At 42.1% G+C, this 25,303-nt stretch overlaps 2 protein-coding genes across 4 annotated transcripts in view; both read right to left on the minus strand.

The window, feature by feature from the left end:
* kcnk9 (potassium channel, subfamily K, member 9) overlaps positions 1-9,396 on the minus strand; it is a 38,908-nt gene extending 29,512 nt beyond the window's left edge. Inside the window, exon 1 of the mRNA XM_055055817.1 lies at positions 7,845-9,396. Coding sequence (XP_054911792.1) covers positions 7,845-8,406 — 562 coding nt within the window. The 5' untranslated portion in view covers positions 8,407-9,396. The remainder of the gene's footprint in view (positions 1-7,844) is intronic.
* A 6,329-nt stretch (positions 9,397-15,725) lies between these two features.
* trappc9 (trafficking protein particle complex subunit 9) overlaps positions 15,726-25,303 on the minus strand; it is a 156,453-nt gene continuing 146,875 nt past the window's right edge. For all 3 annotated transcript variants that reach the window (XM_055055945.1, XM_055055944.1, XM_055055947.1), the window contains 2 exons: positions 17,649-17,872; positions 15,726-16,329 (listed from right to left, as the gene is read on the minus strand). In XM_055055945.1, the coding sequence (XP_054911920.1) occupies positions 16,150-16,329; positions 17,649-17,872 (404 nt within the window). In that variant the 3' untranslated portion in view covers positions 15,726-16,149. The remainder of the gene's footprint in view (positions 16,330-17,648; positions 17,873-25,303) is intronic.

The raw sequence follows: 25,303 nt of genomic DNA on the forward strand, positions 1-25,303 counted from the left end.
GCATAAAAATGTTTTTGGCATCCAGAGATCCATTTTACAAAATAACAAGACAGAAAAAAAAAAGCTTTGCAATATTTAGCAGCCTGCAGTGGCTCACTCCCACACCGCAGTGATTTCACTCATAATTGTGTCATTTGCTTTGCTTGCTAATAGCAAATGTCTTCCCTGATCAGTACAAAAGCTTTCTTCATTGAGAACTCCTTAAATTCGACCATAAAAACCATAACAGAGCCACAAATCATTCCATTTGCAGGTCTTATGCCAGTCAAGGCCGCTCTTCATGAGAAAATCACCAGCATTGCAAACACGCTCAGTCTTTTTGTCCGCAGCAAATTGTTGTGAACTTCTGCATCCGTGATCTTTTACAGATTTGTATAATCCATACTAAGTGACGGGAATGAGCAGGCTATCGACCCCTCGCATGGATGTGCTTTCTGATGATCAAATGGGAGCGTGAACGAATCAAAGTGGCACAGCAGGAGGGAGTGAATGAGCGCCGCAGCCCTCCAGGAGAAATCAAAGGGGGATAATGTCCGTAATGGCGGCAATATTGTAATTCTAGCTCCGTGATCAGTCACCGTCAGGATTCGGCACAGACGGACAGCAGACTGCGTGTTCTCCTCTTCGCTCGCTCAGCTTATGTTCAAATATACCAGCCTGGGGAACAAACCACCGACCACAACCTGCCTGACAAACCTGGTCAGGAATCCTGAGTTTCTGATCCAATAAGAAAAGATCAACTGAGAGGCGGCAAAATGAAGGTTTCTGGAGTCAAAAATAACCTCTAATTTCACACATGTGGCTCATCAAGGCTAGAAAATAACTAGCATGTAGGGTTTACCCCAGAAGACTGGTTGAGCCTGGTAGTGGTGGTGCTAGAGCAGATACTGTGTTTGTGAGTTAAAAAAAACATTTAAAGTTGATGGGAAATTTTAAAATATTACCAGGTAATTATGTTGGCAATACCTAAACACCAGATATAAAGCCTTAGAAAAGGCATATATATATATATTTGATTTTCTAAATGAATTCCTTTAAATAAACTCACATTTCTTTTCTATAAACATTGATTATTGATGGATTTGGAGACTTTCCTGCTCGTCCTTGCAGGACCGCAGGGGGACGGCGTCTTTCCACAGATATCTGTTACACTTTATGATAAATAATCTAAAGGGGATGGTTTTCCCCACCTGTCTGCCTACTTTTTAACATGTACATATAGACGATCAGAATGTGTGTTCCTCTCCCCTTCCTGCCTCATGGACTGCATTCAGGCTGGATCTGGACACCTGCAGAAAGAGCTGAACTGGACGCGGTAGTCACTCGCCCTGCAGTGTTATGGAAACTGGTGCTGGCACAAAAGCTGCAACAAAGGCTCAACCGCTGACTCATCCTCACAAAGCGCTTTCAGTGGAGAGGACGGGTGATGAATTCATCTGTGAGAGCATCGTTCTCCTGAAGAGCACGGCATAATTAAAGCAATAAGTAATAATACTCGAACACAGTCCTGCTCCATTTTCAAGCAAAGGCTCCTGGATTTTCAAAGTTTACCCAAGATGCCACTGAATCGCGCTGCATGTTTTTTTTTTCTTTGAGTCAGAGTGAACAAACTTATTCACAAGTGATTGTAATTGCGTTTCTAAATTAATGGAACACCACAATGGAGTGTTTGTGTTTTTTACAACATAAATGGAATATTGACAAAGTTTTGTACAGATTTGTAGTGAAAACAGAACTAGCAATGTAAGCTAAACTGTTTGATTTTTGATTTTTCCCCCTAATATTTGTGCGACCCAGTGGGATAGAGGAGGTATGTTGCCCAAAACAAAAATTGTTTGTCTTCCTGATAACAAAAGTCTTAAAAATCCCTTTTTTGTTTTTTTCACAAACAATATAAAGGTCTCCGGTCCAAATTCCTTAAAAGAGTGAAGTGACCATTTAACCTGGTGTCAAATAGGACTTTCAATCCAAAACAAACTTAATCTCCAGTCAGTAGTCCCCAATGTGCACATTTTCTTAAGTGCAAAGAGCTTAAATAATCATGATCTAGGCCTCAATTATAGTACTTTGCCCAGAATGCCACCTTCCTCTTTCTGTGCAAGCTAATATTAGCATAGCAGCATAGCCAACTGAAAATGAAAAGAAATAAAAAGGAACAGCATTAGAGTCATAGCCAATCAGCGCCAGGGAAAATAAATGCCGCTGCTGGATTGGCTGCGCAGAATTCCACTTTGTTGCTTCAACTTCCTCAGTCGAATTTTCCTTAGAATATTTTATATAAGTAAGTGAACGCTGCTTGTGAACACTGAAGCACAAGTGGCAAATTCTAACTTTATTGTCTTCCTGAGCCTTGGTGAGTTTGACTGGCCTTTAAATCATCTTGTTCCATTACACAAAGAAAAATCTGATGGTTTTACTTGTGGAGCATCTTAATAGAAAAAGTTGCAAGCCGCTTTTTAGAAATATCACGTGCTGATTTTCAGTCTGTCATATACTGAGCTCAACATATCTGCGGTGCATCCACATGTTGATATTTCCAGACATTTAGCAGGGATGACTTTCACCTTTTAAGCTGTCTTTAGTCTCCCGGCAACACGGCTCAGTGGGATGAGAGAGGCAGGGGTGTGTACACACACACACACACACACACCCACCCACCCCACCCACCCACACACACACACACACACACACACACACACACACACACACTACGGAGCACCGGGGTTGCTTTTCTCCCTCTGAGCGCCGCATTCAGCGAGAACACAGCATGCTTTCATCACAAAGTATCGCACATTTGGGGCAGTTAATCATGAGGAATAAACAGCGTTGACCCCACAGGTCGGTTCAAACAAGAAGGAATCTGACGGCCGGATCGACGCAGTTCCTAAAAACATTTCGTGTCATTTTAGTTTTGTCTCCATCCAGGGAGACAACATGCGTTCATCGGGTCCGTCCTCCATCTGTACATGACAGATGTTTTAATTCCTCGGTGAGGCTTCAGACGTGCGGTTTATTCACGACTCGGCCTTTTCTTATTCTGAGGGAAAACAGCACCGTTACAGCGACGACGGCTTCAAATACCGTCGACTCTCTGTGGATCTCCATGAGTGTCTCAGAGACCTGTTGACCCCTGCGCTCACTCACCGTATCCATCACAACCTGAACTATGGACTTCAGCCATCCCACCAGACCCGTTGAGGTGCCTCACAAATCCGTCCCTTCCTGTTGAACTTTTTCACATTTAAACATGTTACAACCACAACCTACAGTGTGTTCAAGTCAGGTTTTGCATAAGAGGCAAAACCTGTAAAGTAGTGCATAATGGTAAAATGTCACAAAAGTGCTTTTGTTACTGCTGGTGGGAACGAAGAAGGACACTACAGGAAGTAACAGGAGGAGCATGTTCTTTCAATGAATAATGAATGAACATATTCATGTGTTCTTATTTCATGGAAACACAAGAGTGGCAAAACTGTGTTATTTTCAACACAAGTGGAATCTGGGCAAAGTTTTGCACACATTTGTAACTGAAACACAGCTACTGATCTCTGTGCTTGCAGGTTGTCTGCAGTCAGTCATTCTGATGGAACAAACAGGACGTATCACACTTCTTCTCATTTGAGCCTGTGGAGTACTCTTGTGAAATTTCCACATAAATATTCTACTAATCCCTCGTATTCAACAACCTGTTGGACCTTTAATTTCTTCCCCATTGGTAGGTTATGTAACTATACTCAGGGAACAGACTGATTACGGCGAATGCTGAACAGAGAATTAATTTTTTTTTAAAAAGGCCTTCGAGGTTTTTATTAGCGATCTAATGACAGACGCAGATACAGGAGAGCTCAAACTGGAAGCCAGCATGCCGCTCAGCATGCCTGGTTCTTCATCTGTGCCTCCGAGCCTCATTTCACACTGAGCACAAAATAATGACTGGGAAATCTTGTGACTGAGAAAAAGGGGACAAATCTGCTGTCCAGAGCACAGGAACTATGGTAATACATTTATCTCCCATTTCAAATAGACTCTGTGTTTGAGATGGACCCTCTATTCCACAGGGAATTTAATTTTTTTTTTTTTTTAAATAAATGTTTCACTCCTTAGAGAAAAGATGCTGTAGCTTTGGTTGCTGCGTTTCCATTAAAAATATGTGCAAAACTTTGTCAATATTCCACTAATGTAAAAAAAAAAAAGAAAAAAGAAGTAATTTTCCAAATGTATTGTTTTCATTAAACAAAATTAAAATCCCATGTGAAAAAGTTTGTTCAGAAGTCATTGAAAAACATGGTGCTCTGTCATCCTCATACCACTTCCTGTTGTCTTCTTTGTTATTTCTTCCAGTAGCAACATCCGGTTCTTGATGTGAAAACATTTTTCCATTTGAATTTTGCAAAACATGGTCAAATGGGCTGAACTTAAGTAGAGCTTCTTCAATCATTTTGACCATTCAAAGCTCTTTACAATGGAGTCACATTCACACACAAAACAGGCAGATTGACAGGGTTAGGTGTGGCAGGAGGAAGCTGGAATCAAACCAACAACCTTCCGATGACTACTCTACCCACAGAGCCACAGTTGCACAAAGTCACATTGAAATACATAAATTTTGATACGACTGAAAAAACAAAATCCTTGCACTAAAACTTAACGAAAAACATGAGCCTTTTTCTAAATTGCTACATTTCCAATAAGGGAATTTATTTTCAGAATTCCAAATGGCACAGTTATATCGTCATTGGAACCACAGCAAGAGTGAAAGTGGCTCTAGCTGAATCTGTACCGGCGGGGTTCTGCTCCTGACCTCGTTGACCTCGCTCTCCTGTTTTTCTTTTTTCTTTTTCATTCCAGGAAATGTCCGCATGTGCCCTCAGCCAGACACTTCCCAAAATATGAATATTCCAACAAGTTTTACCTAGAAACAACAGCGGATCCGCCTTCACCGCGCTGAACGCTTGTCCCCGTCAAGTGTTGCCGGGTGAACGAGGAGGACGGGCCGCCGGGCCACTTCCTGTTTCCTTCAGCACCTACTGCCCCCTCTGAGGGCAGATACTTCTTATGTCCTGTTAAATATCTCCAGCTGGATTTTAAATTCTTATTATCAGCTCAGACAATCAGAATTAGGTCCCTTCACTTTCAGAAAACAACAAGTTGGTGACCAAGAAAGAAAAAAAAAAAGATGTCACAAGGCATCATACAAGAGTTAAAAAAAAAAAAGAGTTTTTCTAGGCGTAACACGATCAATGCTCTGAGTGAAGCAGCTTTCGTTTACAACCCGCTCACACCGCGTGTTTGTGGCGGGGAACAGCGGAGCGTGAACACACGTGAACACGCTTCACCGGCTGTGAAGAAGCAAACAGGTCAGGTTTCAGACGCTGAGCTCCACTCAGCCTGCCCGGAGCCAGGGCCGCAACCAGGAAGCTTTCAAAGGGGCCGCCCTAGAGGGGGTCACTCACAGAGAACAAAAAGAGAAAAAAAAAAAAAAAAACTATTTTAAAGAGGCAGTGTTATGTGTTTTCCAGCCATGTAGGCCCATTTTATAGCACAATCAAGAAGCTATGTTAACTCATTACATGTCAAACATGATTTTGTAAATTTGACTTTGTAATTTAATTCCTTGAAATTGGGCCGCAGTCTTTTTAAAAACTGCTGCTCTTTCTGATACTCTGTCTTCAGGAAGTCATCACAACATGGCTCCTCTGATAACGCAACGTTTTTACCAGCAATTCACTGAGAAGTAGCTCAGCACATAATGAGCTCAGCAGATGTACAGTTCTATCAGGTGTTTGCTAATTGCTACTAGTTAGTCTGAAGGAGCCGAGTGGGGGAGTCAAGAGGAAGGAGTGCTTTCAGTGGAGGAGCTGGACCTGAAGGCAGCACTGGGTTCATTCACCCAGGCGTTATGCACAGCTGAATGGTTGCCATGGGAGATTAAAGTATTTCTCAAACATGCATGAAAGAATCAAGACAACACTTATATCATAAATGACCTGCATTTGTCATGCGCTTTAACAAGTCAGAGAACTCCAAAGCACATTAAACTGCAGTCATTGACCCGGTGCTGGGTTGATGAGTCAAAAATTGCATCGAATCCAAATTCAATCTGAGTTATAGTACAATGGGATCAGAGTGGAACCGGTAAGTAAGAGCGGCCATCTTGCTATGGCTAAGAGTGCAGACCCAAAAAACATAAAATAATTGGTTAAGGAGTTCTTTCTGGTGGCTGATATTTCCCCCAAAAAATAAATAAATTAATTAAAATATATACAGTGGTTACAACAGATCCCAGGAACAACATCAGACATCTCAGTCCAGAAATGTGCAGTCCTTGGCACAGCCAAGATACTGCAGGACCCTCAAGCTCCCAGGCCTCTGGTAGAGGACCCGAGCTCAGAGGATAAGAACCACCCGCGGTGGGTGAGAAGGGAATTTATATATATATATATATATATATATATATATATATATATATATATATAATTACAGTATATTTTTTATAAATATCTCAATAACATAGATGCCATTCCACTTTTTTCTTTTTTTTTTAAAAAAAAGAAGCCAAACAAATATGTAACTTCAGAACAGAGTTGTTGTTTTTTTCTTTCTTTTATAAACTGTCACTAGAAGGCATAATATAATCATCACATATAAATCCATGCAGAATTTCAGTGCCTCAATGAAAATAAATAACTAATTTAACCAAAAACAGTTACCAAGTGTAAATAAAAATATTTGAGGTTCAACAGAACATTCGCTTTTCATTTTTTTCATTAACTCAAACATTAATTGAAAAAAAAATATATTTTTTTATCATTCATAATGGCCAAAAGTGCACATTATAAGCTTGTCTGCTAGCCTGCTGCTAAAGATCTAGCACAAGTGGCTAGTGGCATAGCTTCCTCTATGTTTCTGATTAGCAATAAACCTGGTGCAGTCATAACAGACCAGGGCCGGTCCAAGACTCCATGGGGCCCTAAGCCAAATGTTTTTTTGGGGCCCTTTAGTTCTGCTAACATTGTGGACCAGCTGCAATCAGCAGACCAATCATTAGATCAATCATACACCCTCTATAAACTTACTGCATCTGTGCTGATATTTACATAAAACATGTATAATAAGACACATTTATCGGCCAACTGATTTATCAACTGGTCGATTTCTGGTCACTGATTTTCTTAATTTTGGGGGATCGTGATTGGCCGTTACTGACATGTGAAGCTCATCTTATGCCCTGATCTTATCTTCGTCGGCAAAGGTTGATAACCAGCCTCTGTCATCTTCTGCTCTGCAGTGAGAGCTTTGACTGACAGACAGACCCAGCAGCTCAGGTCTGCATGTTTACAGTTAACAACATTCACTGAGTGTTGCCAACTCAGCCACTTAGTAATAATCTATCAATAAATGAATAAGTAACTGTTGCACATCGGTGAAGCTTTTTTCCGCCCTTTCTTAAATCCACATTAAAATAATAAACTCTACACGGGACTATCTTTCTGCTCAGAACAGGGGGCCCAGCTAATTAAGAGGCAATTACATCAGAGCCATGATGTGACGCCACTGCCGCTGCCTGCGGGCTGAATTCAGAGGAGCTGTCCGTTCAGCACCACATCCTCCCTGGATGGAGGGAGAAACAAAAAGTTCAGATTCTGCTCCGTCAACGGATCTCTCGGTCCTTTGCTTTCACTGTTCCACTGCAACTGGTTTGAACGTCTGATGCGTTCAAACCCGAGGCTGCAACATGTTGCTCGCAAAAAAACACACACACACACACACACACACACACACACACACACACACACACACACACACACACACACACACACACACACACGCGCGCGCAGACTTACCTATGGTGGTGATGACCGTGATGGCAAAGTAAAAAGAGCCCGCAAATTTCCACTGCACCCCGGCCCGGTGCGGCTCGGCCTCCATGATGATGCTCTCCAGCTTGCGGTAATCGTCCTCGCTGATGTTGTACTTCCCCTGCAGCCGCTTCTCCTCGGCCTCCAGCTGCTCCTTCTCGCGCATCTCGAACTCGGACTCCAGGGCGTCGAACACGGCGGCCCCCACCAGCAGGTACGTGAACGTGCAGACGATGAGCGACAGGGTCCGCACGTTTTGCCGCTTCATGGCCGACAGGAAGCGGCGGCCGAGGGTCTCATGTCCCCTCGGGTGACCCGGCAAGGCGCAGCAGGCGTAGGGGAAGCCGCGTGGGCAGCGCCCGCCGTGGGGACGGGGGGCGCCGAAGTCCCCCGCCTTGTAGTGGTCCCGGTGGCAGAGCCCCTGATCCTGCTCCTGGTTCGCGGAGAGACACAGCAGACTGCTGGATCGCCTGGACCAAGAGCCCTGGAGACGAGAGACCCTGCGCAAGACCTGCCCGAACCAAGTCCTGCCGGTGCGCAGTGCCATCAACAAGCTGCTTTTCTCGGATCGCCTGTTGGTCGCTCTGTCCTCCCGCAACAAGCTTTGTGGATCCTTAAAAACGTGTCCAACTAAAAAAATAAATCAACAAATAAAAAGAAAAAACAGCGCTGAAATTTGTTTCTATTTCCTTTTGTTTTTTCCGTGTTTCCTCTCTTGCTGAGTCTGTGATCTGAATAAAAATGTCTTAAAACTTGGCATTTTTTCCCCTCTTGGCTTTAAGTTGTTGTTTTCTTTACCCTGAACGCAACACGTTCCCCCTAACCATTCTCCCCGCTGCTGAGGGGACGGGGTGGGGGGATCAGTTGACTCTGCATGAAATCCTCGAATCTTCCCCTCTTCCAGAGAGCATCCTCATCCTCATCCTCATCCCAAATGTGCTGACTCCTCCAAACGACGCGAGTCGCTCTCAGCCCGGAGGAGAGCAGCAAGTGGAGAAAATGTTCAAATGGAGATTTTCATGGAGTGGAAACAAAAAATAAATAAATAAAATAAATAAAGATCAGACGTACAGATGAGTTTATTGCGATTCTTTTTAACCATATACTTTTTTTTTGTAGAAGAGGAGAAAGAGAGAAAAAACCCCACAAAAAACCCCGAACTGAACAACAGGTTCCGCGCTGACCAGCTTCCTCGGTGTCGAGTTTCAGGACGCGCTCAGGCTGCAATTGAAGAGAAAAGTACTCTCCAGGTTCGGAGTTGCGCGTTCGGCGCCCGCGGTGCCGCTCATCCTCTGTTGCGCACATCCAGCAGGACTGCGCGCCTCGGCGAGAGGTTCAGGGGAAAGAGGACAGAAAAGTAAAAGGAAACGAAAACGAAAAGAAATAAATTATAATAATAATATAAAAAAATGGCTTTGGTTATCCTGACGCCTCACGAGCTGCTCACATTTTCACGCTCAGAGCTCCACATCTGATCGGTGGGCGTCGCTCCTCCCGTCTGTGTTTCTGTTTCGAGTGTCACGATTCACCTCAGGTCTGAGCAGCTCTGGGCTGCAGTGTATGTGTGTGTGTGTGTGTGTGTGTGTGTGTGTGTGTGTGTGTGTGTGTGTGTGTGTGTGTGTGTTTGCGTGATTTAATTTTCTTCTTTCCCCAGTGGACGCGCGTGACCCCTCCCACAGGGATGGAGGGTCACTTGGGTTTAATTGGTCTCGCGCGCTTTTGCGATTCCGCAGGTGAAGATCCTGGAAGCGCGCGCAGCCCGGGGCGCTGTCCACGGTGCTGGACACGGTGCTGTCCACGGTACTGTCCACGGTGCTGTCCACGGTGCTGCCCGGCGGTGTTTGGGTCACTCGCCTTAACCTCGACTGGATTTAAAATCAAATAAAAAAACGATACAAAAATAAATTAATTAATTAAAATTTTTAAAAAATTAGTAGATTTTCTGGGATTGAAAGTTTTTAAGTTTCTCTGAAAACTTGGAACTTGAGTAGAACATTTTAAGTTTTCAAGGTCAGATGTTACTGGCTCATTCTAACCACCTTCAGTGAAAAAAAATGTTTTCTCTGCATTTTAAGGTCATTTTCCCAGAAGTTACTGAATGGTCCTGTTTGGACCTTCAGGAGATTTTCTGCACCAAACAAGTTGATTTACCCAAAATCCAGTCAGATTTTACAGAATTTTTTTTTTTTTTTTCATTTCCATGGACCTAAAGAAGAATACTTTCACAAAGATGAATCTCATTTTCTGAAAATGTACCGCTTGTACTCCCTGAAGTTTCAGGGAAGATTTTCCAAAACTTTCTCTCATTTTCCGAGAGCTGAGCAGAACAGTTTCACTACAGGCTGCTTTTCTGCAACTTTCCTCAAACTTCACATGTTCTTCGTTAGGTTTTTTTTCAGGGATTTTCCTAAAATGAACAGAGAAGTGTGTGTGTGTGTGTGTGTGTGTGTGTGTGTGTGTGTATGTGTGTGTGTGTGTGGGTGTGTGTGTGTGCGTGTCTAAACCTCAACTTTGTGCTTCTGCAGAATTTTTTCAGAACACGGGATGCTTTTTGGAAACTCTCTTGGATGAGAGAGGAACTTTCAATCAATCAATCAATCAATCAATCAATCAATCAATCAATCAATCAATCAATCAATCAATCAATCAATCAATCAATCAATCAAATTTATAAAAAATCCTTCCTACCAAAAGCAGCTCAAATGCTTTCAGAACCAACTTACTGGGAACTTAAATCTTACTTTTCACCAAACTTTCTGATACTTTCCTGTAACTTACAGGTTCCTTTATGAACTTTATTGCATAGTTATTATTACTCTTTCAGAAATCTTCTAGTATTTTTTTCACTTTTCGTTGTCGTTTCTGGAACTTAAAGGGGGACTTTTACAAATTAAAACGATACTTTCTGCTTCTCTAAGAATCAAAGGAATCCCCAGAACTTTACAGTGTTGTAACTTACAAACTATGAATGGAATTGTGCAACACAACTGTGACTTTACAGGTGGAAAATGTTTGGACGTGATCTCATCGCCAACATTGATGGAAAATTGATGATAATATTGCACATTGTGGATGGTTTCATGTTCCTAAATCTCCTATTAGGGGTTGAAGCAGCAGCTTCATAATGGACGGAGCAGAAAGCTGTTTAAACAAGCATTAAGTCTGATGATACTGTGGATAATAAATCATTCATTTTTTATGCAAATAAAGATTAAGAGATGGCATGGAGAGCTGCAGGACACCTGCTGGACGGAGACCGCCTTCAGCAGGTGAAGACTGAATCAACAGAGTTTATCTTCATTGTTATTAGAGAAGAAGAACTTAAAAAAATAAATGACTGAATATTTGGATTGAAATAATATAGTATATTATGGAAAGCAGGGCAGCATGTTGGTCAATCAAGTTTTGTTTCATGTTTCAGAAACGAGGCCGTTTGAAAAGCTTCACATCACAACACCATAAACCCATCAACCCTGTCAATGACTGTAGAACCCAGTGACACACATTGCATTTTGTTGATTGCCATCTTTAAAACAATCAAAGCAAAAAGCACATTGATAGAATAAAATGATCGGCTTGAGACAAAGTGGGGAAATTCTAAACAATTTTCAGTGGAATTTGGATTTTTCTGACACAAAAAGAACAAAAAAAAACAGGAAAAGAATTGAGGATGGAAACTTACGTCACCATTTGGCAACTTTCTCAGTCTTGAGTCTTGAATGTGAGATCAAACGTCGTCTGCTTTTAAATCTTCAACGCCTTTCACAAGAGTTTTATACAGTAACTTCCACCATCCTCCTGTGATGCCAGTGATTTGGGCAAAAAGCAAACAGTTTCCATAGATGCTCCTCCTAACTGCTCACTTTGTTCGCTGGAGGTTTTTATCGCCGAGCCGCTTTGATTTTTTGTGGCACAAGTTCAACATTCCCAGGGTTTTTGGTCCGGCTGGAAGTTTCTGCACATCCATGGTGAGGATTTTCCCAAAGGTCCTGAACTGGAATGAGATCCGTGGCTCTGGAGGCTGTCGCAGTAAAAACTGAAACCTGAGTGAAGTTGGACCCCCACCTTCTTCAAATCAGAAAAAATTGGTGTTGAACGTTCGTGCAGCAAAAAGTTTTGTTTATGCCGCTACCATTTTGAAGATATCCAGAAATGCTTCCAGAGGTCATGAAAGGTCAAATCCTCCTCTCCCCCCCCACACACCATCTTCTTCAAATCTATGTTTGGACCATGTTTGTGCTACGTTTGTGCTGCGTTAGCTTTCAATATATTAATGAAAGTTTAACGGTCTAAAGGTCAAATAGCCTTCACACTTTTACTAAATGAAAATGACCTTTAGACTTTCATTAATATCGTCAAAGTCAAAGCAGCACAAACAACAATTTTTGCTGCACAAAACAGCACATCGTGGTCGAGTTCATTGACACAGATTTTGTCTGATTTGAAGAAAGTGTGTGTGTGTGTGTGTGTGTGTGTGTGTGTGTGTGTGTGTGTGTGTGTGTGTGTGTGTGTGTGAAGGGGGAGAGGAGAGCTGGTTGACCTTTCATAACCTCTAGAAATATCAATAGCTTTAAAACGGAAGCAGCACAAACAAAACTTTTTGCTGCACAAACGTAGCACAAACATTTGACATCAATTCTGCTTGATTCGATCTGTTTGGGGTCAAGGTGAAACTGAACGCATTTCTATGTTCAAGAAAACAATTTGAGAGAATTTGAGGTTTTCTGATTTGGCTCAAAGCTCTGAGAGGATCGGCTCCACTCTGGTTATTAAGAGGGATGACAGTCGTTCGACGGCTCAACGCGCATCAATGCGACGTCTGTCACACCGTGAAGATGAATAAATCTGTCCTTTTCCGCAAAACTCTGAACGCAATATCTGAACGTTGAAACTGAAATCAAGACTCAACAGAGCAGGAAACGTCGTTCCCACATATCATCGTCCGTTTTGGTTAGTTTGTATAAAAAGTAGCGTCTTACTCGCTATCTACTTGTACAAGTTTCTGTTGAATTGTGCAACACAACTGTGACTTTACAGGTGGAAAATGTTTGGACGTGATCTCATCGCCAACATGGAACGTTGATGATAATATTGCACATTGTGCATGGTTTCATGTTCCTAAATCTCCTGTTATGGTTTGAAGCAGCAGCTTCATAATGGACGGAGCAGAAAGCTGTTTAAACAAGCATTAAGTCTGATCATACTGTGGATAATAAATCATTCATTTTTCATGCAAATAAAGATTAAGAGATGGCATGGAGAGCTGCAGGACACCTGCTGGACGGAGACTGCCTTCAGCAGGTGAAGACTGAATCAACAGAGTTTATCTTCATTGTTATTAGAGAAGAAGAACTTAAAAAAATAAAAACTGTTGGGAATATTTGAAACTACTCATTTGTAACTTAGGGACCATTTACATATTTATGTGCTTCATTTAATTCAGAAATACTTTCTTCAAATAGAAATGAAATGTTGTTGTCCTCGTTGACGTCATGTTGGTCAGCTATGCTAATCCGCCTCGTTTGCTTTTGCCACTCCTCTATTAATCCCTTAAAGGGACGGAGCAGGAGGTGCATTTTCCAGGCACATGGTGTCATTTTATAACATTATCAAGTTACTAGGTCACCTTCAGTTGTTATAAAAATGCTGTATTCATCAAACACAACTTAAAATAACCTTTACTTTACAGTTTGATGACTAGAAATTGGGCCTCTGTCTCTTTAAGAAGCTCTGCCTTCAGCGGCGTTGATAACTGCCATTTATAACTCATCTTAGGAGCATTGGGTTGAAAAGCAGTTTGCATAATGAGGTCGGCAGATGTGCTGACTGCTGCTGCTAGTCTGGAGGAGCCGAGTGACGGAAAACGCAAATAATAATAAATGCCAAAACTTTCTGTTCTAGTAGAAAGTTTTGATATTGACCTGACTGATTTACTGTCTAATAATAATATTTATATTATTACAACAGCATTACTGTATTTATGCTAGTAGCATCTTCTGTTACCAGAATGAGGAAAGCTCTGCTGGAACACAGTGAACTGAACGACCCGATCAGGAAGCGCAGCAGCTTTTATGAAATTGTGCTTCACTAAATGTTCTGTTTCCTTTTTCTTTATCAGCGCTGCTAATGCACCGACGTCCTTCCTTTTTCCAGAACTCCATCAAAGCCATTAAAGATTTGTTTTCTTTCGTCCTCCTCTTTCTCCTCTTCCGACATCTTATCAACGTCCGGGTTGCAATAAAGAGGCGGCGGTTGGCCATCAACACGGCTGACGTCTGTTTCTTGTTCCGGTCGGAAGCTCCCACCTCCAGGACTCCTGGTGTATTTCTGCTCAGACAGCAAAGTTTAATAATGGCAACTGATCAGGTTCGTCTCCATGGTAATGGCGCTGAACAGTACATCAGGACACAGAGATTGCGATGTGAACTGCTTTAACATCTGGTCTGATGGTGGAGGGTTCAACAGTCGATTTAAGGTTTTGATGTGAAATGAAGTTTTAAAACAATAATATTGATCAGAGACAGGAAAGGATTTAAACTTGGCAGCAGTGAGGCTATTTTAAGATTGCTTCTTTTAAATTGTTGAGATAATTTAGTTTTGCCGTACAAAATTATCACATTGAAAAAAAAAACCGAACATGAAAATATTCTGTAAATATAACCTGAATTATAGAGAAAAAATGTTTTTATTTTTATTGGACCTTCAACTGAGAGTGTTTTTCATCCTGTTGGGTTTTCTTTACATTTGGAAGAACCTAACTCTGGATCAGTGTGTATTCTGTTGAAAGGGAGTGTGTGTGTGTGTGTGTGTGTGTGTGTGTGTGTGTGTGGGTGTGTGTGTGTGTGGGTGTGCGTGTGTGTGTGCGTGTGTGTGTGTGTATGTATGTGTGGGTTTTAGGCTGCGAACTGAACCTGGGCAGAAGGAATCCCACAGGACCGCAGCTGAAGAATCCAACGCACAGCAGGGATATTCATGCAAACAAACTTCTAAAGACAGCAGAGTCCAACCAGATCCGTCTCAGGCCAGATGTTAAAGCTGTTCTGTCTCTTCGTCCCTGTACCCTCGGCATGCAGACGATCAGGCGAGCGCAGCAGACTGAGGCGTGTGTGTGCAGAAGGAAGAGGAGCGCTCTGACACCTGCAAGGCTTTCTGGCATCCCCGGTTCTGCAAGCAGAGCCTGGCACAGTGCAGAGTGACAGTATTTTACAGTAGCAGTGTTATGTGCCCCAGACACATAGTGACATTTTATAGCACAAACAAGTCCCTATATCACCTTCAGTTGTTATAAAAATCATATATCTCAAACATGACTTCAATGATATTTGACTTCCTAATTTAATGTCTTGAAATTTTACCTCTGTCTCTTTAAGAAACTTCTGCTCTTACTGAAACTCCGCCTTCAGGAAGTCATCACAACATGGCTCCTCTATGACACTTGGAACGTTTTTACCAGCGGCTCACTGAGAAGTAGCTTCTGAAATGAGCTCAGCAGACGCTCAGCTCCATCAGGTGTTTGCTAACTGCAGCTGGCTAGTCTGAAGGAGTCTGATCCCAAAAACCTGAAAGATAAACACTGAAAACCAATAAATAAGTTCAGTATAACATCAATTATTCAACTGTAATTGTAGTTTTTCCCCACTAGTCGGTTAGTTGACAAAACTTCAGGTATTGGTTGCTGTTTTTTTTTAAGAGCTATTATCCATTTTATCTTTCTGTATGTGTGTTTCACTCCTATTTTTGTCCAGATTTACTGATTGACCGACAGATTTACTGATTGACCGACAGATTTACTGATTGACCGGATGTGATAAATAAAAACACTGAGACTATTTATGACGGATGAAACAAAGCAAACTGACCAACGAGTAGCTTTTTTTTTTAGCATTTATTTACAGCAGTTTGTCATCAGCATAATCAGTCCAGTCACACAACTACGTAAATAAATCAGTATCTTGATGCCTTATTATTCTGCAGCAGTAAACAAAAGAAAACAATATATAATAAGTATAGAGTTGTTGAAACAGAGGGAACAAAGCGTTTCGTCATGTGGGTTCTAAGGAAGGAAGCCGGCTCACAGCGCTAAGCTAACTCCTGCTTCCTGCAACGAAAAGCAAAGTCAGTGGTTCTCATCGTCAGTGAACGATTTTCTGTCAGTTTCGATTTTGAGAACACGTCCTCTGGTCAGCAGCTTGTGTCGACTCCTTCACACAGAAGCAGGAATCCGTAACGAAGTCACATCCACGCTGCTACATCTGCACCACGTTACGCTACGTTCAGCTGTGTGGGTCCGTTAGGCCCCGGCCTGCAGCGGCGTGTCCTGGGCCCTGACGTGGACGCCAGGCAGGGTGAACCAGGCCAGAGGAAGCTCCCGCCGGGCGCTGTCGTCCTCAACCTTCATGTTGAGGTAGAAGTCTCCGGTGTAGAGGAAGAGCAGGGCGCCCTCACACACCGAGCTCTCTCTGGGTTTGACCTGCGACGGAAACAAGAGCCGTCAGCAGACGCTCCGCTGTCATTTCTACACAAAACAATCTTCAATAAATCTTTGACAAATCTTAATCAAGAGAATAGAATAGAATAGAATAGCATTTATTGTCATTGAACAGGATTCAACGAAATTTCTATTGCAACTCCCGTGCAAAAAGTCAAATATATACAATATTAAATAAACAAACACACAATAATAATAATAATAATATATACAACTAATATATACAACAATCAATGAGTTGCAACAGCAATTCATTTCCCTTTGGGACTAATAAAGCATTTTCGAATCTGACTGAGTTAAACCGGACACACCAACAAAACAAAAAAACATTAATTAAAAACATAATTTTCTTGAAAAAAACGTGTGTATTTCTTAGCATGAAAAGTCAAACATTGTCTAGAAAAAAAAAACTGAAATTTTGTAAAAAAAAAAAAAAAAAACTTCAACATTTCGGAGTTTCAAAAGTTTTTTAGTAAATTTTTCACTTCAGGTTCTCAGGAGTTTCAATTCTGTTTCCAGAACATTTCTGAGTTTTTGGCTGAAATGTACATATTTTCTTTCTTTTATCTCTAACATCTCCATGGGAAGAGTGAGATCTTGATTTTGGTGTAAAAAAGAAAAAAAGATGAGAACCGTCACCAAAATGAACAAATTTATTGGGATTCGTTTTTCATCCCTTCATCTCCTTGTCAGACTCTAAGCTCTTTGTTTTGTTTCCAACAGTCTCTCTTATCTGCCTGCAGTGTGTTTGACACTCAGGTGAGATTTTTTTTTTTCTTTCGGTTCTTGGATCCATTCTGTGGTCAAATTTTTGTTTAAGGATTTTAAGCAACACAGTTGAAGAGCTGTGGGAGTTTCACTGCCAACAAATATTTTTATTGTTGTTTAACCGGTTGCTTTTTATTTTTAAAAACATTTGTATGTCCTGTGTGAAAACACACAGTGTGTGTGTGTGTGTGCGTGTGGGTGTGTGTGTGTGTGTGTGTGTGTGTATTGTAAAGTGCTTGGAGACAACATTTGTTATAAATTGGTGCTATATATAGAGGAGTGAAAAAGTGTTTGCAGCTTCCTGATTTCATTTTTTTGTGTGTTTGTCACATTTAAGTGTTTAGATTTTTTTTCCTCTCTTAATAAACATCGATTAAAAACTACATAGTTTTTGCAGCAGAAACACAATTACTGTAACTAAATTGAGTTGAATTAACTGATTTGTGTCGGTCCACCAATCAAAATCTTAAGAATGTAAATTGACGTTTCCACCGGTAAATACATGTATGAATACATATATGAAACAGACTGACCACGTCGATGAAGAAGGTGTTGGAGCCGACGAAGGTGACCGCTTCGTCCAGGTCGTAGTTTTGGACCCCGTTCTGGTAGTCCTGATACGGCATCACGGTCAGAGACAGCGGGCCCACCGGGTTCTTGTTCAGGTTGGTCAGTCTGACCTCCAGGGTCACGGCGTCGCCCACTCTGCAGTCTGCCACTACGTCGCAGTCGCACGGCTTCCCGTTCACCAACACGTCTGAGAGCAGGAGACAAAGACAAGAGTGGACGTCTTTACATCGACGTTCATCAAACTGTCATTAGCCAATCACACAGCTCCTCAGAGACAAAACGCTTTTTCTTCAGACGCTTTTCGATAGACGGAGAGCTCGATTCTTAATATTAAACTCATTCCCCTCCTTTTAATCTCATGCATGAAGAATTTGTTTGTTTTGCAAAACAGTGTCAAACCCGAGCACACGTCCGTTGTCAAGTAGATGCAGCACCAGCCTGCGGCTGCGATAAACACCATGAGTCAGTGGCGCTGTGACAGCCTGACGGCAGAGTGGAGCCGCGTTCGCTACTGCCGGTGAGCCGGGCTGCTGCGTACAGCGGCAGGGAGAAGCATGAGGGAGTCTTCCTTCCTTTCTAAAAACATTTTAAGTTTGTTTTGTTTTGCAACTGGATTCAAATTCAGATTGAATTGTCAGTTTTCTAGAAAGTTCCCGAGCTTCAGAGGCATTGACCTTTATCACGTTTTGTCACCTTACAGCCACAAAATTCAGTTTAAAGGGGCAGAATTATGCGACATATTTTCTTAGCGTTGCATCATATCATGTTATTCCCTCTTCAAAAACACACTTGGAGTGTTGCGTTGATTTTTTCGTGGAGGTTTGAGAAATACGTCAATCTTCCATGGCAACCATTCAGCGCTGTGACTCCCCACTCCTTCAGACTAGCTGGCAGCAATTAGCAAACACCTGCTGAGCTGATTATATGAGCTACTTCTCAGTGAAACTCTGGTAAAAACATCGTTAAAGGGTTAATAGAGGAACTGTGTTGTGATGACTTCCTGAAGGCAGAGTTTCAGAAAAAGCAGGAGTTTTTAAAGAGACAGACTCAATTTCAAGGTGTTGAAACACAAAGTCAAATTTCTTTTAAGACATCCTTCAACACATACAGCACTTTCAGAACAAGTGACAGTGACATAGTTATCATAGTCACTTGATTGTGCTATACAACATTATGTGGCTGGAAAAGACATAACACCGCCCCTTTAAGGAATAGATTCCGCCTGTCATGATAATAAATTTTGCTGTATAATAAATTGTCCCAGTAATTATTGCGAGAACCGATAATATTGTTGCTTTGAGACCGTTTTCTAATAATGTCTTGATAATGGCACAACAACACAAGTTCGCTCTCTCAATAACCAATGAACACGCAACACTGAGAACTGGAAGACATTTTACATCCAAAAAATAAAACACAATAAAAATGAAAACCACACACAACCACAACCATTCAAATAGGGTTAAGAAAACCCCCCATTAATCATGACAACACCTCAACGTCCTCAAAGACCCACCGACTTGCAGTTTTTATTGTTATGAATGCAAAGATTTTACTTAATTCAGGAGCTTCTAAACTTCTACCATTCCTATGACGTCCCACGTCAAACATTTGGTGAAATAAAACAGACCTCTGCTGACATAACGGGATGCACACATTGTGTTCAAAACAACCACTTTATAACTAGCATCGTCAAGCTTTTAGTGACACCTTGGCAAGTGGATATATTTAGTTTGTTCAAAGTCTTGTTGCTAGGAGATGCGCAAATTATAGGTAGGCCTACATTGGTTCGAAAAGCGGGGATACATTTTTTCCACATTAAAAGTGAACAAAAGAGGATGGTTAGTCTGCTGATAAACTCCCACACACACGCAGCTCAGCCACACACACCCACAGACCGAAAAACCCTCGCTCTGCCGTCCCGGAGTGCCAGCAGAGGCAATCGGCTGGGAAATGCGGCCGGCGATGTTCACCGAACGCTGCACCGCGGCAAAGTGGCAACTGTGTTCAAAAATACACTCAGCTAAATAAACACACAGCTCATTTCGTTGTGGAGGCGTCACAGGCGGACCAGTGCTGGATTTAGCAGATGAAGACTTCTGAATTTGGCTCAGTGTCTCGGCGAACATGTGCAGACCGACCCCCAAGAGGACACGAGTGATGAAGACGGCTTCAGAGACATCTGCTGTGTGTCCCCGAGTGTCAGCAGGTCTCAGAGTATCTGCTACGGCTCTTTGGGCTTTCCATAATGAGCCTTTAGAAAACGTTGGCTGGAAATAATTAAAAAAAAAAAAAAAACATAAGATTTTTTTTTTTTAATGAAATTATTTTTATGGGATGACACTAAAAGTAGATCCATTTTTTTTTATTAGGCTGGAAACTAAGTACATTTTATCATCCCCTATAAAAAACAAACAAACATGATCATCATGTCCTCAAAAAGGTTTTCTGTTTTTCTTCAAACAGATTTTTCTCAAATCATGTTTCACACAAGAACCTGCAAATATTAAACCGCGACTACGACAGTCAGCATATCAGTCCTATGTGAACGCTTCACTTTTTACAGTTAGTCCGTTAACATTTTCATCTTCCACTTTCCAATTGTGCATGAGGTCATCATCTCAAATTAAAATTTAAGCAAAGTGACACAAAAACGATGCTATAAAATCACAAATGAGACAAAAGTTCCAGGCAGTGAATCCTGGTGACTGAGGATCAGTGAGCAGTAATAGTGGGAGAAAGAGCGCTGTCCACATGTTATGTAACACGAGCACCGGGTTTGGTGTTAGCATGCTATTCTCTGACCAGAACCCGCACAGGCAAAGAGCTTAGGCGGACATCGCCACGGCAACTGGGGGAGGGGACTCCAAAGTGAGTCTGTTGTCAGATGGAACGACAACTTGGGGATCGCTCCGGGTCCAGCGCCTCCTTCAGAGCAATCATGTCACTGCGGGTGGAAAAGCCGACTGGTTGTCGTGTCGCCACGGCTGCCGGGTCAGATGGTGACGAGACGCTCCTCAGTGTTACAAGAAGAACGGACAAATCAGCGCCATGCTAAGATGTCATGTCCAGCTTCATGGAGGACTGGATTTCTGACTCAAGCACTTAGAGGACAGGAGGGACGACTCTATGCCATCAGACTGACTGGATGAGTTACGCCGTGTGGCTTCATGCAAACTGTGTGTAAATGTAAAACATGGTGCAGGTGAGAATGTTTATAGTCGCGGTCAGGGTTACAAGAGTTTTTCACCATTTAGTTTTATTTTGTTGTACCCCAGTAGTGTCCAAATCTGAGCAAGGATTTAACATTTATTCTCCTTTATTGTGGACAATAGTGTCATTTCCACTGACCTTAAAATTGCGCAAATTGGCATTACGAAAACAAATTTGCTTAAAAGAATTTATTTTCGGTAAAAGAAACTCTCGTTTTTCAATAAAACATTGTTGCGTCAGGATGAGGCAGTCTTTCGGCCGAGTTGAAATTGGGTGTATTTTACAAAACTGCAACGAAAACACTTTAGTCGCGCCACAGCAGTCACGTGTTCAACAACCTTGATGATAGACGACGGAGACTACAGGAAGTGATCGTCTCGAAACAAACGTCAAACCAGTTAGAACTGGTTGTGTGGTTGGCTGAGAATCACAGCTCTGAAATGACATTTAATAAAAAAAAACTTTTTTTAAGCTTCAAAGAAGAGAAAAACAAAGCCGAGGTGTAAAGCAAACCGCACTGACGATGACTCTTCCTTCAGGATGAATGCTGACAAAAAGTAGTGACCAGGTCAGCGCGGTCTAACAGCTCCTCAGGGCCAGAGGCTGCTGGCGGTGCAGGGTCACTGATAAATGGAGGATGTGCTTTAAAAGGTTGAGGTGTGTGGCAGTACATCTAAAAATAGCCCTCTGGCCTCCTACACCCCTCCACCCTCCACCCTCCACCCCCTGAAACCCATAACAACGGCTCAGATGATCTGTGAGCGAACGGCTCCAGATTCCATCTGCTGTGGTGACAAAGGGCCAGAATCATGACTGGGACGTTGAACCGCTCATATGAAGAGGAAAAGCAACATTTCTACAACATCAGCTGGGACCAAGATGGCCGCCAAAAGTCTGTCTCACTTCAGATTCTGTGATCGATAAACATCATCAGTCAGAGAAAACCGAACACAGCTTGAAAATGATTATTTCATCTAATAAGGGAAGAGGTGTCCAAAACCACCTGGCAGTGTGACAAATACCAACATCAGTTGATATCAGTAACTGTGGATATCAATAATGATTGATTGTTTTTCTTTTTACGTCTTCAACATCTGAAACCAAACTGGAGGTGCGACTGTTTTATTCACAGCTTTCACTGCCTGATGTTGAAACTTTAAACTGCTGCTGCGCAACTCATCCAACAGATCGTTGCTAGGTAACCAAAGAGTTTGTTGATGCCTTCAACCTTACCTAACTCGCCGTGGGAGGTTGAGCAGCTAAAGCCTTTCGTCTGCCTACGTCTCCCAGCATGCTGTAGTTTTTGGATTGGAATTAATTTTGAGTATTGAATATTTTATCACATGTATTATCTACTAATTGATTTATTGTGCAGCCCTGTGTGTTGACAGTCTGACTTTGGCCCCCATGCTAGCATCAACGTTTAGGCCTCAATCTGGCTGAAAGGCTGTGAAGTGCGGCTGAATTCACTGACGCTATCAAAATGTATGTCATGAACATCTAATTGTGGCAGAAATAAGCAAAAGTTACCCAAAAACCTTTTTCACAGCAATGAAACCATCAACCTGCTTCCACCGGTTGATGGAAGCAGGACAGAGGAATCCGAGTCCATCTGGTGCCGCGTTCAATCAGAGCCCTGCTGGCTCCGGCAAGTTTCAGTGAGAGTATTCAGAGTACCACCTAAACCAGCAGACCCGGCGGCGTGCCGCCGCCTGAGTCAGCGGCAGACTGTGGCAGGAGGAAGTGACAGTTGTGTCGAAGCAAACAGTTGTGGTGCAACAGTCCCAGCTCATCTGTACACAGGACACCTCTGCTCCACGGCCTGTATTACTCATCCAGAACAAGCTCTGCCGCTCTCATTCCCCTCCTGCTCACTATCTGACTTCTATTTACTCAAATAATAATGCTCTCTCTATCTCATCCTCTCCTTCTCTCCTTTGTTCCCTCCGTGTGTGTTTTCCTGTTTGTGAACGGCTGAGCGCCCGGTTGGACGGGGGTCTGCATGTAAAGCTTTTGTTTGGCCCGTTGTCGCCGAGCTGCAGCCGCATCCAGGAAAAATAGAGGTTAAGATGCTTACATACGATTATTGAGACGCTTAACAATGCTGCTGAGCGCCGTACCCGTCTGACTGAGGGAGAGCACTCTGCGACTCTTCAAAACACGATCACAGCGGAGAGGAAGAGGCTGGATGGAGGGAGAGAAGATGAACGGAGAGAAACCATGGATGATTTCAACTCCTCTGTCAATCAAGGGCAAAGTGCATAAACAATGTAACGGTGCTCACGCCGCTTCAACTTCTTCTAATTTCGTCACGTTATGATCTCAAAACTGATCGTATTTTATTGGAATTTTATGTGGCGGATCAGGGGTGCTCGCACTTTTTCAGTCAAAATGCCCAACCTACTAGAAAAACGCAAAACATATTTTTATTCGCAAATATATTCAGAATTCTTGATTTGTTTCTTTCTTGGCCATTTATTTTAAGTTTAAGAGGAAAAACTCCAAGGCTAAAAATTGGAGGTAACTTGCTATGTAGCTTGTTTAGCACATGCGCCGCTGTTTGTGCAAGTGCAGAAAAACTCCCTTCTTTTTCTTTTTCTTCGCTAAGGCAATTGGCAAACAACTAAAGGAAACATTACCGCCACCAAGTGGTGAGGCTGCCCTGCATACCAATGAAGTGACATGATGCTTAACGTTTTTCTTTTTTAAGGCCATGCGATGACCCGCACTTCCTTAGAGATAATAATCTCTAATAGATCAATACGAATAAAGTGTTGAGTTCTCAGGTTGGAGGAAGGTTGATGCGGTGTAAACACATCAGGTACTGGCCTTCCTTCCAGCAGCCACACTTGTTGCTAATGCAACAAGTCCAACACATTCGAACACTAAACTGTGTCTTTAGTGTTCGACTGTAATGAAGTTGATGGTCCTGGTTTCAGGTCTGCAATTTGACTTATTTGATGTAATTCAACCTTGCTGATTTAGTTGGAAAGAAAAGGATGACCCAAAAAGTCAATATAACGGCATTATTAATTTAGAGTTCCTGCATTTCTCAAAGACAAAAACCACTAAATAAACTCCAGCTCTTTATTTCCTGTCACGCTTTAAATAGAGGAAAACGAGGTTATTCATCTCCACACCAACCTCAAAATACCAGAAAGGCACAAAATACATAAAAAAAAAGTAGTCTGCAGCTTTATTGCTTGCATTCTTATTGTGCTCTGGATCTATGGACTACTCCAACATTTTGAATTGCAATTCTGTCCGTTTTGCATATTTTCCCAGATGATATGAACCACAAAGCAGCTGAATATGAGCCGTTAGTTTGGGCTCTTTTCTTCTCTGCTCTGCTTCCATTTCCACATTCTCACCTGTAAACAAGCAGCAATTTACCCATCAGGATTTAATGATGAAATTTTTCCACTGGCCTCAATCAAGCAAAAAAAAAAAAAAAAATCCTTTATAAACCTTTATTCTTAATTGCAGACTTTAGTTTGGAGCTAAACATTTAGAATAATTAAAGCCAATCAAGCGCTCAGCTTGAGATGTAACAATTACATAGCTGCAACACATACAAGGAGCCATACAGCAGCCATTGTTTTCACACCATTAAATATACGTGAGCTGCTAACATTCAGAGTTCTTCTAAGACGATAAAAGGCAAATGACTCGGTGGAAGTGAAAGCTCTGAGCTCACGTTGGTATTCTCGTGGATGTTGGCGCGCAGCCAGCCATGAGCTCATGGATCCAGGCTGAAGTCACTGGTCCGTGTCTGAGCAGCTTTGGTCAGGGGATGAGTGCTGACCAGTTTTGGATATAAACATTCTGGATCTGGCCCGATACCTGCTAATCACATACGGCCGGGAAATATTCCCTCTATCTTCCCCTAACAGATGTAGACGTCGATGACCAGCTGGTGTGATAACAGCAGTGAGTTGATGACTGAACTGAACATAATAAAGTGAACCTCTGTGTTTGTGTCTGTTAGCATGGCACATGAAAATCAGATGCTCATCCACTAAGGTTTAGTGTGAGCGAAAAACAAAATGGATGTCGCCTCATTTCCTTCCTAAGATCATTTTATGCCCAGACAGTAATTAAGCTATTAATCACAAATTTAAGACATTAAAGAGGAAAACTGGGACGTCAAATGTGCGGCTCATGACCGTAATTTAAGATTATTTACAAATGTGGCTCACCAGCACAGGCTAACAATGCAGACGAGCGCTAGAACATTTCTATAGAAACTTTCAATGATGGGAGGGGTTTTCAGACAAGATGGAGACCAAATGAAATATTCTTTTGAATTATTTTTCTTAAAATCAAACATGTTAAGTACAAAACCTAAAAAAAAAAGGAAACTGTTTTTTGTACTTTTATTTAATCTTGCACAAAAAATGTAAAG

The sequence above is a fragment of the Poeciliopsis prolifica genome, unplaced genomic scaffold (genome assembly GCF_027474105.1).
Source record: "Poeciliopsis prolifica strain line A6 unplaced genomic scaffold, Auburn_PproV2 SCAFFOLD043, whole genome shotgun sequence".
In the NCBI taxonomy this organism is placed as follows: Eukaryota; Metazoa; Chordata; class Actinopteri; order Cyprinodontiformes; family Poeciliidae; genus Poeciliopsis; species Poeciliopsis prolifica.